This window comes from Crocodylus siamensis, chromosome 6, assembly GCF_052110815.1.
Source record: "Crocodylus siamensis isolate JL-2025a chromosome 6, ASM5211081v1, whole genome shotgun sequence".
NCBI lineage: Eukaryota > Metazoa > Chordata > Crocodylia > Crocodylidae > Crocodylus > Crocodylus siamensis.
This window is the reverse complement of record NC_143400.1, coordinates 19,802,050-19,818,879: the sequence shown is the minus strand read 5'-3', so window position 1 is coordinate 19,818,879 and position 16,830 is coordinate 19,802,050. Positions and strand designations below refer to the sequence as shown.

The 16,830-nt window shown below is 51.7% G+C and overlaps 1 protein-coding gene across 3 annotated transcripts; it reads right to left on the bottom strand.

Moving 5' to 3' along the window:
* Positions 1-20: 20 nt before the first annotated feature.
* On the bottom strand, positions 21-16,367 carry YBX2 (Y-box binding protein 2). 3 transcript variants are annotated; one of them, XM_090055728.1, is made up of 10 exons: positions 16,340-16,367; positions 15,085-15,148; positions 13,412-13,445; positions 12,903-12,992; positions 12,504-12,797; positions 12,303-12,418; positions 6,105-6,279; positions 3,980-4,255; positions 3,613-3,699; positions 21-2,962 (listed from the first exon to the last, which is right to left on the bottom strand). In XM_090055728.1, exons 1-9 carry the CDS (start codon positions 16,341-16,343, stop codon positions 3,649-3,651), a joined length of 1,104 nt encoding a protein of 367 aa, XP_089911854.1. In that variant the 5' UTR covers positions 16,344-16,367; the 3' UTR covers positions 21-2,962; positions 3,613-3,648. The 3 variants fall into 3 exon arrangements, with proteins under 3 accessions (XP_089911854.1, XP_089911852.1, XP_089911853.1); XM_090055726.1 differs by lacking the exon at positions 16,340-16,367 and adding an exon at positions 15,996-16,271; XM_090055727.1 differs by lacking the exon at positions 16,340-16,367 and adding an exon at positions 15,996-16,271 and having other exon boundaries at positions 4,073-4,255.
* Positions 16,368-16,830: the final 463 nt, after the last annotated feature.

The following is a 16,830-nucleotide window of genomic DNA, read 5'->3' as shown; positions in this document are numbered from 1 at the left end:
GGCTGGAAAGATGAGCCAGACCTGGACACTTGCAGAACGGAGGTTGACAGGGCCTTCTGGAAGCCCCTTGTGGCCCTGCCCCTTCCCCCAACCGTGTGCATCAACTCAAAGCTTAGTCTCCTTCCTGCAGAGGGCCAGGTCATGTGCCCAAGAAAACATCCAAATCCCTGTGGAATTGGCCACAGATCAAAGCAAAGCCCACGGCGGGACATTGGTTGAGCATTTCTCTGTCCACAGAAGGGGGGTAGGGGCAGGGAGCAGCAATTAGGCACTGAATTGGTTTTTTCCAACCCCACTCCCTAAGCTGGGGAGGGAAGATGCTGCTAGAAATCCAGGGTCTTTTCTGATGCTCCACTTTGGAGGTACCATGTACCATCTTAAAACATATGGCCTACATGTGGATCTGGGAAGGAAGGGTAAACATCTGAACATCTCCCCATCCCTTATGGGTCTGGGAACTGAATCCAAGCTGCACGGTTAAAAGTTTGATTGTTTGCTTTCAGGGCATGCGAACAAAAAGAAAAAGGAGTGTGGTACATGGGTAATTATGGTATTCCAGCACCATATTCAAAATGGCTGGAGCAAAGCAGTCACCAGTTGTTACACATCTTCCAGCACCAGCTTCATAGCTGGTCAGCTCTTTTTAGAGCTGGGTGGATACTCAAGGCATGACAGCTACTCCGTCTGTGGGGCCAGGGTGCTTTTATTGCACAGCAGCAACTTACCACACATAGCTGGTCTGCATTTTTTGCACAATGGAACATTTAATTGCATGACGGCTACTCCGCACACGTGGCCCGTATTTACTGGTGAATCAGACAGTAAGTATATACTGACCTTGCATACACCATAGCGACCATGTGATTCACTGGTGAATTGTGCAGTACGAAGTGTAGGCCAGCCACACTTGCAAAGGAATTACCCTGCAATTCACTGGTGAATAGCCCAAGTGTAGACCAGCCAAGCATGCAAAGCAATTACCGTTCAATTCACTGGTGAATTGTGCAATAAGTGTAGACAGGCCACACATGCAAAGCAGTTACCGCACCATAAAAGTGGTCATCCAGCTATAAAAAGAGAGCCAACCAGCTACACAATTAGTGCTTGAAAAGTGTGCAACAACTCCACAACTTCAAATTTGAGTGTGTAGTAGGGGGAGGGTCCTAGGACAATGGACTCAGCCAGAAATGTAGGCTGAAGACCCATTTACGTGGGTGAATGCATTATCTTGAAGATTACCAAATCAGATGGTGATTTGTATTCCCAGTGGGGGACTAGATTTGAGACGGGGATAACTGGGCAGAGCCATGGTCAAATATGAGACAGACAGACAGACAGACAGACAGACAGACAAGGAACAGCCAGCAAAATTGCTGGAAGAAATAAAATTTAGAAGAATAGACTATTACTGCAATCTGCAGAGTGAACAACAAGGAGACATGAAGCCAACTGCCTGAAGAGAAATGCCACAACCACTAAGCCTTAAAAAAAGATGAAGTGCAGGGACTATACCAAAATTGGTGAATCCTGCGCAAGCCTGACTAATGATATGCTACTTTGGGCAGGTTTCCAAATGGAAGGACAAGAAATTGGTGCCAGACTCCAGAGGGAGCATACAGGGATCTCTTTTGCCCGCAGTGGGGGGCAGTGACTCCGCCTCTCAAAAGGCATCAACGGGAATTCCTCCAAGCCTGGGGAAGGGCCAAGGAGGCTGGTTGGATCCATTTTCCCCCCATGACATTTAAAGGGTGCTGAGGGACAGGGATAACAGATGCAGGAACAAGCTGTCCTTTCACCCAAAGCTTTGTCTGGCCCAAGGTCAGAGATGGACCCACTGCCCCCCTATCTCCAGCAGTAGCTGCCCCCCACCCCCTGCCAGATGGTCTCCTCCAAGCCAGCGTGGCTTGGGAGGAATGGAGTGGGTTTTTCCTGCTGAGTGACCTCAGCTCAGGACACGCGATGTGTCACAGCTGCCCAAAAGCTCAGAAGCACAAGGTTGGGTGTCCAGGATGTTAACAGGACACCATGATGGGTGGGGGAGGGAAATGTTCCCGGCCACCCACCCAGGGGACAATGTGGCATCTTGCAGCCTGGGAGAGACCGAGCCATTGGTTTTGGTTCCCTCCATGCATCAAGGACTGTCCCCAGAAGTCACCCTTTCAAACCCTCACCTAGTTTGGTTTTGGGGGTTTTAAGACCATTCATTGCCCCCCCCCAAGAAGTCACACTTTCAAGCCCCCACTTGGAGGGTTTTTGGGATAACAAGGCAGCACCCCACTTCTCAGGGTACTTCCTCTCAGGAAGATGGAAAGAGTGCTAGAAGGGATAAGTTAAAGCTGGGAGAACTTTAGATGGACATTTGGAGGAGGACCTCTGCTTTTGGGCAGCCAATAGGAGATCTGGATAGTTGTAGGCATCTAAATTATGCACAGCCATAGGCAATTTGGGCCTGTGCACTTGTGGGGGGGGTGCAAGCTGGAGGAGGGCAAGCCATAGGGGACACTTGGGCAGGTTATACTTGTACCTCCACTCATGGAGAAACCCAGGAGACCTCCCCCACCCCTGCCTCCCACTCCAACCCTCTGAGATCTTTCCCCGCAGAGGAAAGATCCGAACACCATGAGATTTCTGTGCAAAATTCCTTTACTGACACCCAAGCTGCGCACACACAAAAGTGCTCTTCATAAAAGGTCAGGGGAGAGGGGGAATAAAGGTATTCAACTCAAGGCTTCAACAACCAGCTCCTCTCTGAACTAGGAAAAGCTTTGGGGGCGGGGAAAAGACATCAGCCCCTCAATAAGGCTTAACATAAAGATTGGAGATATATATATATATATATATTTTTTTTTTTTTGTTTGTTTGTTTGTTTTTCTTGCCGAATCCCCCGGTTGTGGCTTTGGTTTGGGAAGGGGGGACAGGTGGAGTTGGGTGTCTCTATGCAGAGGCGAGCATGTTGTTCAACCTGTGGACAAGAGGAAACTTGTGGGTAAGAGGAATGAGGGGGTCAGGATTCCTTCAGGGTAGGCAAAGACAAGATTCAGTGTGCGAGATGCTATGGAGGGTCTCACCTGGGCTCTATATCCCCTACCTCAATTTCTGCACCACATCTCTGGGGCCGTCCGCCCCGCAACCCCACAAGGCCAGAAGCCAAGGAGAAAGACCCTCCTTCATGCCCTTTTGAGGGCAGGATCTCTGCCCTCACTGCCTGTTGCAAGACACGGGCCTGCATGTTTGTGCCAGGCCTTAGCAGGTAAAAGTGGGATGGAAACCCACCCATGAAGTCAGCTTCAACAGAGGGGAGAGGTTGATGGAGCATGGGGCAAAAAGGGACAGATATCAGATGTGGGCCTCAAGGGACAGGTCTGTGGACAAAAGAAAAGAACCCAGGAGTCTTGATCATTTCCTCCTTGCTACTCCCCCAGAGTAGCCCAACATACACCACTATTGGGCTGGTGCCTCTCAAGACTGTGAATCAACTTCTAAGTAGTGAGACTCAGCTAATAGCTAGGCTACCAAGACCATCTTCTGGTGCCCAGCTGGCTTGACTGGTTTGAAACCCAGCCAATCTTGTGTCTTGTTCAGCCTCTCCATGCCCCCCCACCTCATCCTTACCAGATCACAGCTCTTAAATGTCCCCTTGCCAAGCCCTCATGCCAGCAAGGCTGGAGCAGTTTCTCCCCCTGGCTCAGGAGTCAAAGTCTGCAGAGAAAAGAAGTAGTGCTCAATCCAACACTGATTCCTGGGCTTCCTCTGCTATGGTGGGAAGAGTTGGCCATTGGTGCCCTCTGGAGGCAACAAAACCCTGCTGCGGGATTCTTGGACACTGGGGGTGAGCAGATGGGATTGGGCAGCATGGAGGATTATGTCCCCCCAAGCCAACTGTGTTGGGAGGCCTGTGATATGAAGCAAGGGAGCTCTTGATTGGCTGAGAAGAGTCTCACACAGGGTGAGGTTCTCTTTTTCAGGGTGAGGTCCTCACCTGCTCCTTTCTAGGAAGGCCCTGGCATGGACACCATGTGCCACAAGAGTTATGGGTCCTGGCCCCACATCCCACGCTAATATGGGCTCTCACATCTACAAGCTGGTGCTGAGCATCCGGCAGTGGCTGGGTGGGACTCTCTGGAGTCAGGCTCATTGGCTTGCTGGCTTCCATCCCTGGCTCCCGAGGGGCAGCTGGGGTCCCAGCAGCAGTGGTATCTCCACCAGCAGCAGCAGCAGAACTCAGAGCAGGTTCATCTTTGGTGGTGGTGGTTGTCTGGAAGGGAAAGAACGAAAAAGATCATGAGAGAGTTTTTGGAATGAGGGAGATGCTCATTTCTGTCTTCCCAAGGGATTGGAGCCAACTGTGGATGGCTTTTGTCTCCCCACCCCCTCCTTTCCTCTCAAGCAAGATGGAGGACAGGAGTTATATCCTTGTGGTAGCTCATAAACCCTGGAAGCCTTTTGGCAGGTCTTCAACAAGCTCAAACACAGAGTACACCCAAAGCCATAAGGGCCATGCCACATGCGTGATGCCCGTCTAGAGCTCCTCAACGCTGGTTAACCCCAAGCACGATGAGGTCAATCATTTCTGGAGGCACCTAGATGACCTGCAGCGTGGTCTATTCCAGTTTTATAGTTAGGTGGGAGTGCAGCAGTTCTCCTGAAGAGGGAAACACCACATGCTAGGAAGGACTAGTCTAGGTCACACTAAGGTGGTCTAGTCTAGCAAAAAAAGGGGGCAGAAAATAGGCTCAGTTTTTGCCAATATAGGTGAAACAGTGCCTAGAGAAGGGATGGTTTCCCAAATGCCATCTGATCTCAATCCAAGGACTTTTGAGCCAAGGAGGAGACAGACTTTTGAGTCAACCTAGCCCCATAGGCAGCCTGTGGGTGATGTTTTCCAGCTTGCAGTCTGGAGAGATTTGAGGGTTTGTTTTTTACAATGCCAGAAGCAAGAGAATGATGTGAAGTCATCTGGGTGCTGGGACAGGAAACATCCTGCCACTCCCTGCAGCAGGTTGGTTCAGGATGGATTCAAGGGAAGTGAGTCAGGTTGAGTCACCCACAGCAGATATTCCTTGACAGCCAGCCCCTGGAGGTGTGGGGAAGGGAAGCCAATCAGGTGAGCTTCCTCCATCCAACCGCCTGGCTGAAGCCAGGGAGTAGGAAATTACCTTAACTGCAGTGCCTGTACCTGCAGTCAGGGGCCAAGACTTTGACTGGGCATTTGGAGACCAGACCACCTTCATCACAGCATCATAGGAGCTTAAGTAATAATTTATAGATTCATAGATGCCAGGATTGGAAGGGACCTCAACAGATCAAGTCTGACTCTCCTACCTGGGCAGGAAAGAGTGCTGAGGTCAGATGACCCCAGCCAGATGCCTATCCAGCCTTCTCTTAAAAAGGCCCAAGGTGGGAGAGAGCACCACCTCCCTTGGAAGCCAATGCCAAGTTTTGGCCACCCTTACTGTGAAGAAATTTTTCCTGATGTCTAGCCTAAATCTACTCTGTCAGTTTGTGACCATTACTCTTTGTTACCCCTAGAGGTGCCCTGGTGAACAGAGCATCTCTGATACCTTGCTGTGCTCCGCTTAATGAATTTGCAGGCAGCCACAAGATCACCTCAACCTTATCTTGTGGAGGCTGCAGAGTTCCAGGTCCCTCAGTCTCACCTCACAGGGCTTTAATTCACTCTTTGCAGGTCAGATCAGATAGTGATGGACCCTTTCTGCCTATTCAACCTGAACTCTGCTCCTTCTCCAAGGATCTCATGGTAGTATCTGGCACATCCAGACCCAATCTTCATTTGACCCTCCCCTATCTGGTCAAGTCAAAACCTCCATGTTTCATGGAGAGAGAGGCAGGGCATAAAAGTTCAGTGTTTAGATACCCATGAGGGTAGTGCTGGTAGCCCCCATTTTATACATGAACATGGGGGCAGAGCATGGGGACAAAGGGTGGGATTCGATTACCATCCTCAAATCCCTGAAGGGCAACAGTAGAGAGGATGGAGACTGACTTTTTTCAGTGGCCACTAGGATGTAGGAGCAGTGGCCTCAAGCCACGGGGGGGGGGGGGGCTCCCTATATCCACCCCAGGACCCCCACTGCAGCTCTCACCTCTGCCACAGCAGGCTGGGTAGCACCAGTCTGTTGGCGTCGGCGCTGGAAGTAAGGCCGGTTGCGTTGACGCTGGGGCTCAGGGCGGATGCTGTCTGCTGGCATCGGGACCACCTTGGTCTCACCATCACCTCCTTCTGTGGTGGGTTGTTGAGGTGGACGGGGGCGGAAGGGCCTGGTTCAGGGGTGGAAAAGGAAAAAAAGACAGGACAGTCTTCAGCTCTGCTATGCAATCCAACCCAGTCGAGCCAGAATCCAAAAAGATAACTTTCTCTGGTTGAGGTACCCCAAAAAGACCCATAGCCATCTCTGGGAGGTGGCCAAGGACACAGAAGTCTGCCTCAGTGATATCACAATTCCTCTACATGCAAAAAAAGAGAGGCTGGAACTTTCCTATGAGGACAGACTCCAACATATGCCATCGCCCAGTAGAGAACGAGAGTGCGCGCGCACACACACCCACCCACACACCCTTGGTCATTTGGCTCAATTGCTACTTTCCTAGCAAAGTGGTGTATAGCTAGGATGAACATGCTTCGGCTTCTCTTGTACATCTCTGGAGAAGATCAAAGCCCCCAGGGGAACTATGGGAGTGAGGGGCACCCCCCACCCCCACCAGTCAGAGCCTTCTAAACACTTGGAATGCTGGAGGCTGCAAGGAAAGGAGAGGAGCAGTTGGGAGTGGCGGGGAACCCTGTTCATTCTCCCTTTCAGCATTGCCGACACAGGAAACCAGGCACGACTGACCTAGTCGGTGGCTGGTCTAATTATATATAATTGGAAGTATTGGGAACTTGAAGGCCTCGGGAAGTTGTGGGATCTCCACCACTGGAGATTTTCAAGAGCTAGCTAGACAAAGCTTTGGCTGGGATGATCTAGTTGGGGCTGGTCCTACTTGGATTAGCTGCAACCTTCTGAGGTCCCTTTATTTTCTGTGATTCTATGAAAGGCTAATGGCATCCTGGGCTGCACGAGTCAGAGCATTGCCAGTGGACCCTGGTCCTCCTGCTAAACAAGAATGATTATGACCTCATAGGGATAATGGAGACCTGGTGGGATTCCACCTATGACTGGGCCACAGGTATAGATTGCTATACCCTGTATAGGCGTGATTGTGCAGATAAAAGGGGTGGGGGTGTAGCGCTCTCTCTGTCAAGGACAGTTACAAGTCCCTCCAAATTGACACTGGCACCCAGGAAGGATGACTGGAGTCTCTCTGGGTCAAAATATGTGGGGAACATAGCTCAAGGGACATCATGGTAGAAGTCTACTACAGACCTCCTAACTGGAAACAAGAGCTGGATTAGGAATATGCCAGGGAACTGGCTGAGGCTGCACGCTCTCAGTGCATGGTTGTCATGGGAGGCTTCCACTACCCAAACATCTTGTGGGAAGAGCACTCAGCCAAATCCGACCAGTTGCAAAGCTTCCTCATGCGTGTCAACAAACTCTACCTGACTCAAGAAGTCTATGGGCCAATGAGAAGTAAAGCATTGTTGGACCTGGTACTGGCCCAAGGGAATTTCTTAGGTCACCGACTATGCATTGATGGAAAGCTGGGTGATAGTGACCACGAGCTGATCACCATTACCATCCATTGCAAAGCTGGCAAGTCAGTCAGCAATACTGAAGTCCTCGACTTCAGAAAAGCTGACTTTGACAAGCTCAGGAGGCTCACTGTCAAGGCCCTAAGGGACCACAACTTGACTAGAAAGGAGTGGTTGCTCCTCAAGGGAATGATCCTGACAACACATGGGATGGCCATCCCATCTCAGAGGAAGGGTAGCAAAATGGTGCAATAACCCCCTTGGTTCAGCAGGGAACTTGAGGACCTCCTACACCTCAAAAGAGAGACTTGTAAAAGGATAGAAGTTTGGAATTACTACGAAGGAGTACTCAGCATTGATCTATACCTGCAGGGAGCGGATCAGAACAGCCAAGGCTGCCACTGACCTCCATCTGGCCTCACATATTAAAGATAACAAAGTGCTTTTTCAAATATGTAGGGAGTCAGAACAAAAGCAAAGGTAACATTGAACCCCTGCTGAACCAAACAGGACAGCTGATAACCGACACCCAGGAAAAAGGCCAACTTGATTAATGGGTACTTCACGCTAGTCTTTCAGCAGTCCAATGCGACTGCCCTGCCTAGCAAGATGAGGGACGGCCAGAGTGAGGGCATATTTATACCCAGCAACAGTGTTGATCTAGTGAAGGATCACCTTGAGAGGCTAGACACCTTCAAGTCAGCTGGTCCTGACAGATTACACCCTAGGGTAAATCAAGAAGCTGGGAGATGTCACAGCCCAACAATTGGCAAAAATATTTGAAAATTCATGGCATTCAGGTGAAGTACCTGAAGACTAAAAGAAGGCCAATGTGGTACATATCTTCAAGAAAGGGCAGATCCTGGGAATTACAGGCCAATCAGCTTGACCATAATCCCTGTTAAGATTCTCAAAAAAATCATCAAGGAGACCCTTCTGGATAAGCTGGCTGAGGGCAACATCCTGAGTGATAGCCAGCATGGGTTTGTCATGTGTAGGTCTCGTCACCTGGTCATAGAAGGAGATGAGATTGGTCAGGCATCACCTGGACAAGGGAAAAGAGATTGATGTCATATACCTGGACTTAAAAAAAAAAACAAAAACAAACGAGCCCTGACCTCCTTGTGGAAATGTTGGACAACTGTGGCCTTGGCTACACCACAGTCCGATGGGTGGGAAATTAGCTCCGAAGTCAGACCCAGGGAGTAGCGGTCGATGACAGTGAGTCACTATGGTGCTCCGTGACCTGCAGCATACTTGTAGGCTCAGCATTGCTACGCTTCCTAGCACCATGGCTAAAAGACTTGGGGGGGTCACAACTGACCACAAGATGAACATGAGCCACCAATGAAATGCTGCAGCTGGTAAGAGGAAACAAAATCCTGGCTTGCATCTATAGCTAAAAGACTGCTTTAGCCTGGACACAAGAACAAATTTCATTACTGTCCAAGCCCCCAGGACCTGGAATAGACTCCCTTCAGATGTGGTACAGGCACCTCCTCTGGACCCATTAGGGAAGGCTTGGATGCTTATCCTTTGACCCTAGCTGACTTTCTGCCCCTGGGGCAGGGGGCTGGACTTGATCTTCTAAGTCCCTTCCAGCCCTAACATTTATGAAATCTAAGATGGAAGGAAATGATTCTTCCCCTTTGTTCTGCACTGGGGAGACCGTATCTGGAGTCCCGTGGCCAGTTGCATGGGCAAGTGGTACCTCCCAAGCTTGGGGGGCTCAGCAGATTGCCGAGAGTGGGGGAGGTCCCCTCTATCAGCCAATCGCAGAGCCAGCAGGGAAGCCAGAAGTGCACTTCTGTTTTCACAGGGGGTGCACATGTGCCCCTATGCATCACCAATGGCCAGTTGTAGGCTCCACATTACAGAAAGAGTGTGGGAGAGTCCAGTAGAGGACAGAGGCTGGGGCCCAGGATGGATGAGAAGAGAAGACTAGTGGTGGGGGACTGAATAGCAGCCATCATCTCGCTGAAGGGTGGCTCCAAAGAGTATGAAGCTGTTCTCAGACAGCGGAGCAAGGGCTGGACCAAGATGGACTATTCTCTGACAGTAGAGCAAGGAGCTCAAACTGCAGCAGGGGAAGTTGAGGTTAGCTATGAGGAAGAATTCTCTCAAAAAGAAGGTAGTGAAACACTGGAACAGGCTACCCAGAGAGGCAGTGGAGTCTTCATCCTTGGAGGTTTTGAAGACCCAGGTGGACAAAGCCTTGACTGGGATGACCTAGTGAGGCTGATCCTGCTTGGAGCAAGAGATTGGACTAGATGTGACCTCCTAAGGTCCCTTCCAACCCTCGTTGTTCTACAATTTGGGGCTAATCTGGATGCAGAGAATCCATTGGAGTGTCTCTTGATGAGCTGGAGATGGTCTTTTTCCCCACCCCGATCCTCTGCTTTAAAGCTCAGGGGGACCAAAGCACCTCTAGTCTTTCGCCATGCCTCCATGCAGAAGTACGGTGCCCCTCCTAGTAGCAATAGATGCTCTTGTAACAGGAGGAAAAAGAGAGGCATTAAACAACAGAAAGGGATTACCATATTGTCTCACATACAAACACACCTCCAAATAAGACTCCAATTGCGAGGCAGAGAGAGAGGAATGTACAGAAAGAAAGGTTTCCACAGATTCATGACCAGAGACAAGTTTTAGTCCTCCTGTGAAGAGAGCGTTCAGGAAGTGGGGTACCCTCTCCTGGGATGCCCCATTTCCTGGACACTGTTCCCAGGAGGACTAACTCCATGTCACACAAGGTTAGGTTACAGACTTTTCCAAAACTAGTAACAAAATGTGGTTTGTTACTCATCATTAAGTGTTGTTCCCACACCACTAACCTCCTCAAGGTACTGCTAGCAGCTCACTCACTGCCTCCTACAAAACTATGGGGTTCAGCAGCAAGAGGCTTAACACAGTGCATCACCATCCTGGCAGCTGCATGGCACCCATGGTGTCGCCGTGCTTCTATTCCCTTGAAGGAAATGCCTTTCCTGCTCGGAAAATTCCCATCCCAATTTGGGGTGAAGGTGTGTGTTGTATGTACCAAATACTGGACATCCTAGATAAGGAAAATTTAGGCCTGGCTTGTGTAACAGGCGCTAAAATCCACCAATGCTGGAGCTGCTTTAGCTCAGGCTTCCCTAGTTTTTTTTAAATGGAAATTTCAACCCAGCAAAAACAATGCTTTAATGCAAAGAGACAGAACCCCATCCAATGGCAGACGTACAGCTCCTTATACAGCACCTGATAATAGCCAATGACCTCCCACAGATACTTGGGCATGCCTGAGGTTGTTAATACAAGGGGCTGATATAACAGAGTCACTTTTGCTTTAAAAATCGGGCTCCCTTACCACCGCCGGCTCAATTCTAGTGACCTCCTGAACTACAAAAGCTGCCTCTTCCTTGGTAGGAAAAGCTTTCACAAGGCATGCAGTTCAGGGGGGAAGTGCCACTCTGGTTCCAGCCACTGTTTACGTTCCTGCAGAGGTGACTAGGGTATGCTTACCCCATTTCTTTGAATGGAGAGTTAAATCAGATGTGGTTCCAAGGAGACCCGCCCCGCCCCGCCCCCCCCGGACAGCTGTGAACTGCTCCCCCAGCCCTGCAGCCAAAGACCTTTAAACCCTCTCCTGCTTCAATTAAATGACCTTTGAAGACAGGCATTTTTTGCTTTTTGAAAGCATCTCCTATTCAGATGATTATGGCAAAGGAACTCTACATCTGTACTGCCTCCTGGGTAAAACCAACTAGGTCGCAGTTATCTCTTGGGAGACTGTGCCTGAATGAGATGGGGGAAGCTTGGCTCTCAGCTGTTCATACTTAATTTGGAGGAACATAAATGCCTCTCTTTCCCCCTCAAGTCCTGAGAATTTCAAGAGACCCCTAACCTGTAATCCTTCAATAAACCTTCCTTCCCAATTTAAAAAAAGAGTCTTGTGGCTTCTTGGGAGGTTGCATTACCTTGGGACAACAGCTCTGCTCAAAACATGTCCTCCCAGTGCTACCTTGGATCATAATAGCTTGATCCCTTTCTAGCCCTGGCAGCTAGGACACTGTAAATTTTTCATTCTCACCCCTCCTCGTATTGTTCCAACCCAGCTGCTGCTTAAAAAAAGGCCCTGGGGCAGGTGCTGCTAGTTGTAGCTGCAAGCAGGCAAAGTTATTAAAGGCTTTGATTAATTCTTGGCAACAGGGATGACACAGCTGGAAAGTTGTTACACAGGTTTCAGGCCCCCATTTCTTAGCTGGTTGGCTCTTTTTGTAGCTGGATGGCCATTTTGATGGCATGACAGTTACTTTGTGCCTGTGGCCATTTTAAGTTTCACATGCAATTCACCAGCAAGCTGTGTAATGTGTGCAACTCATGGGAGGGGTCCAGAGTGACAGTATTCCTTAAAGCCAGGCCACTAGACCCTTGGTCATAGAGGAGGAACAGAGAGCTGAGGTGATACAGATATGTACTTCCTGGATGCTGGGCATCCAATGTCCACTTGATAGCCTCAGTCCTGAGCTTCGAAGCCAAAAGGAGGGCTACCAGAGTCCAAGACGATGCTGAACCCATGGTAGATTCAAGATCCAAGAGGCCACTTTGAGAAGCCTCCAAAGATAAAGGATCCTTCTAGTGGGATGAAGCGGCTGTCTTCCCAACTTACCTACGGTATCTTGGCCGGAAACGAGGGGCTGGAGCCCTCTCCACAGCCTGAGCTGGTTGTTGCTGCTGGTCTCCCTGGGGCTGGGTGGCATCTTTCACTTCTGTGCCTTCAGTGCTCTGAGGAAGAGAATGGGATATGGATTATTTTTGCTGCTGGTTCTCTATCCCCCAGAGCCCCTGCCCTGCTGCCACCCCAGGATACCTCCACCAGCTGGCCTTGAACACGAGGCTCCCGCATGAACCTCCGGCGGAAGAAAAATGGAGGTGGGCGCCGTCGCCGGGGCCGCTGTTGGGGGGTGCCACCAGGCACTGCTCCCTCCCCAGGGACCTCGGGGGTCCCATCTGCCCTGATGGCCTCCTGGGTTGGCAGCACTTGCTGCTGCAAGGCCTGCCGTGGCCTGGGGATGAAGCGACGGAAGCGACGGCGGTTGGGGGCATAGCGGCTGCCTTTGACAGGCACACCACCTGGCCCAGTAACATTGGCAGCTTCAGCACCCTGGAGGGGAGACATGAGCAGACATGGAAAAGCAAATATAACCCCTGAGGCCTTGTGATTTCCTCTTCTCCGCTCCTGCCAAGTAAAATCAGCTGGAATTCCTACCTTCTCTCCTTCCACCACATCGAATTCCACTGTCTCCCCATCCCCCACACTTCGAAGGAACTTCCGGGGGTTGTTTCTCTTGATCGCAGTCTGAAAGTGAGGACATGAGGTAAGAAATCAGCTCCCCAAAAAGAGGGATGGACCAATTTGAACCTCCCTCCTGTCCTACCCTGGTCCCGATTAGGCCCCGCTCTATATCGGGGAGGACTGTGAGCTCAGACACCTGGGTTCTGTTCCCACGCTGGGGTGGGAGTGGGAGCTGGATGCCTGATTCTCTCCAGCTCTGGGAGGCAAAGTGGAGGCTGGTGGGTTACAGCAAGGGGACTTGGGGGGGGGGCAAATCTGTGAACCCGGATGCCTGAGTCCATCCAGTGTAGAGCTGCAAGAAGTCATGGAGGCAGAATTAAGACCTCTGAAAGCCACTGGTGGAGCAGGGTAGGGGACAGATCCAGCATCCATGGCAAGAGGGACCTGTGGGTACCCCCTAGGGTGGCTCTCATGGGCCTTACCTGATGCACAAAGACATCCTCTTTGGTATCATTCCTGCAGGAAAGGAGAAAGCTCAGAGCAATCAAGGGATGGGGAAGGGTGGGGGCTCTGTGCCTCTAAACAGGAGTCCAACATACCCTCTCTCAGAGCTCTCCAGCACCTTCTCCCCACTCTGTGGAGACCATTTCTTCTACCCTCCCTCACCCAAGTCTTGAGATCCCGTTGGAAAGCCAAAGTCACCAGTTGGCCCAACAAGGCCCCCAACACATGGCCTGAAGAGACCCATTTCCCCACAGCCCACTGGTCAAGGTGTAGGGAGCTCCCAGGCTCCATGGGGCTATGTCTTCCCTGCAAAGCTTGACACAGGAGATGGTGACCACTGATTTACAGTGAAAAAGACCACATGATTTCTCGTGAGGAACCAGGGTCTTCTCCCAACTCTTTGTGGGTTTCTCTACAAGGACAGAGGTTACTTGCTCACATTAGCATGGGCCAGTGAGAGATAGCTAGCCGGCTTAATCTGAAAATCAGGGTAGACATGAGAGCAGGGGGCTCACTCTCTCCAGAGCTGTGTCTTATTTAATTAGTCTATACAGATATACACCTATCCTACCCTCAGCATGAGACAGTGCCATTTATGAGCCTAACAACTGTGTTTACCCACTGGTTCCCTCCAACCCCACATTATTTCCCTGTTCAAACACACGTGGGACCAGGAACCAGGAAGTTAGAAATACTGACGTTGCTATGATCCTAACAAAGGAAACTTTTGCTTGAAAAAGCTTTCCTCCAATGAAGGAAAAGTACTTGAGTCACCCTCTGACCTTCACCTGCTTGTGAGGGAAAGAAGGGGGCACCTGGACTGTGATGGAAAGTTGGATGAACCCCTTCAGGCAGAATAAGGGTGTTTCTTTGGGGGCAGTTAAACAGGGATCCCCCCCAAAAGTCCTTTATTCCAGGATCCACAGAATAATACAAAAAGAGGAATCTGTGAAGTATCATTAACACTTTCTGGGACCAGAACCATTGGGAGGGAGGGAGGGAAAGAGGTAGAAGAAGGGATTAGCTGGAGGCAGAACAAGGCTAGCTGGAAGCCATTTGCATTCAGATTATCTGTATACACAATTATTTCACCCCTACCTGCCAAATTTCAAAACCCAGGATAAAGATCACTGTGATCCCACCCCATTTACACCAGTCTTCAGTTTTCAATGTTTAGTCTACCCAGAGATGCTGCAGGGGCTAATTATAATAGAAACCTGCTTTGATTTTACAAGATCTAACTCCCCACCCACCCAGGTGCACACATTCAGATGCAAATGAGCTCGAGAAGATAAAACCCAGATCCAATTAAGTCTCCTCAGGTGAGCTGAAGTCCTTGGGGCACCTGCCCTCTCCAGGAAGGAAGGTGTGTGACCCCCCCCCCCCCAGGAGGGTTGTCCTGGCAGCTAATTGCTACAATAGAGTGATTAAACTTTGCTCCAACGTGCTTTTTTCCACCCCACCCACCTTCAGAGGGAACTGGATCCCACCAAAGATCCTGTATCAGTGGCTCAGGACCCACCCCCTCCACCCCAGGCTCCCCCCACACTCCCCAGGAGACCTCCAGGGTTGGTAACCGGTGGTTACCCTCTCCCAGGAAACCCCCATAGAGCAATGATTGGCAGGGGAGCCAGGGTGGGAGGGGACACACCTGTTAATGAACCCATAGCCATTGCGGACATTGAACCACTTCACTGTGCCCAGCACCTGGGTGGCTGTGGATGAGAACAGATGTCAGTGGGGGGGAACAACCCCCCCCCCAGTCCCCCTGAGCCTGGGGGGTCACCCCCACCTCTAATTGCCCTGCCTCCACCCCATGACAGGGGAGAACAGGCCATCAAGCACATGCTCAACTTGACCAGGCCCCATTTCAACCCCCCACCAAGACAGCAACCTGCCTGCAGCACCCCAAAACACCCCAGGCCCATCATAAGCCAAGCCCTGCCCCAATGTGCAAATCACACCTCCTGGGAAGAGCCACACCCACTGGCAGCATACTCATACCCCAATCCCTCGAGGCTACACCCCTAAGGAACAAGCCCCTCCTCTTGAAAAGGCCTACAGCAGATCTGGCTTGGCCACACCCACATCCCAGTAGCTATGCCCCCCACACCTGCCCTATCCATAGCTCAGAAGCCACCACCCTATCCTTAGCACTTAACCCCGCGCACACCAAGTCCCCACACCCCTGAGTTCTCCCCACCCACCCCAGACCATGCCCCCAGGTCTAAGTCCCACTGCCTCTACAGGCCAGCCTCAGCCCCACCCCAGCCCTCTCAGCCCTACCCAAAGCTGGAGACTACACCCCCTAGCCAACCTTTACCCCACCCTTCCTCCAGGGCTCCTCAGTACTTCCAGCCTTATCCCTAGTCCTCCGAGACCACGCCCCCAACCCCGCAGTCAATCCGATACCTTAGCCCCGCCCACATCTCGATACTAGGCCCCAGCCTGAGTCACCCACCCCCAGCTCTGCCCACTCCCTGGAGGCCCCACCCCCAGCCGAGCCCCTGTTTCAACACCTAGCCCCTGTTTCCCTCCCAGCCCCGCCCCGCCCCGCCTCACCCAGGACGCGCTTGGCCGCCTGGGGCCGCGCCCCGCCGCCCCCTGCGCTGGCGGGGCCGGGGGAGGGCGAGGGCCCAGGGGCCGGGGCGGGCTCCGCGACCACGGCCAGGGCCGGGGAGGAGTCGGCCGCCGGCTCCTCGTCGCCCTGCACCTCCCTCAGCATCGCGCCGCCCTACGCGCCTCGCGCCTAGCGCCGCGCCCCGCCGTCAACCGCCGCCCGCCCACCCCCGGCCAATCACCACCCGGCGCGCGCCTGGCTGTGTATGTGTATGTGTATGTGTGTCTGTGGGGGGGGGGGGCCACCAAACCCCTGCTCCTTCTTTTAAAGCGCCCACCGCACGTACCCATTGGCTGCCTTCGCTCCCGCCTCGCGCGCCGGGCCCCGCCCATCACGCGCGGGGATTGGCTGAAGGGGGGAAGGGGCAGGCGGCGGTTGGGGGCGGGGGTCACGTGGGGTATAACGGCAGGAGGAGAGGCGGGGCCGATATTTGCATTTGTATTTGCATAGGGGCGGGGCGGGGTAGAGCGGGATTTGCGTGCGTTTGCGTATGTGTATACGTGTGTATAAGTGTGCTTGTGTCTGTATGTGTGTATAAGTGTGTTTAAGTGTGTGTGTCTGTATATGTGTGGAAGTGTGTTTTTATGTGTATAAGCGTATGAGTGTGGAAGTGTGCATGTGTGTATGTACACATGGGACACCCTACCCTGCCTGTGACATTAGCATATATTTGCATGCGCAGGGCCAGCCCGTGGAATTATCTGCTTTCATTTGCATACAGGGGGCAGGGATTTGTAGATGTGGCCAGAGCGTTGTGGATATTTAAACAAATACATT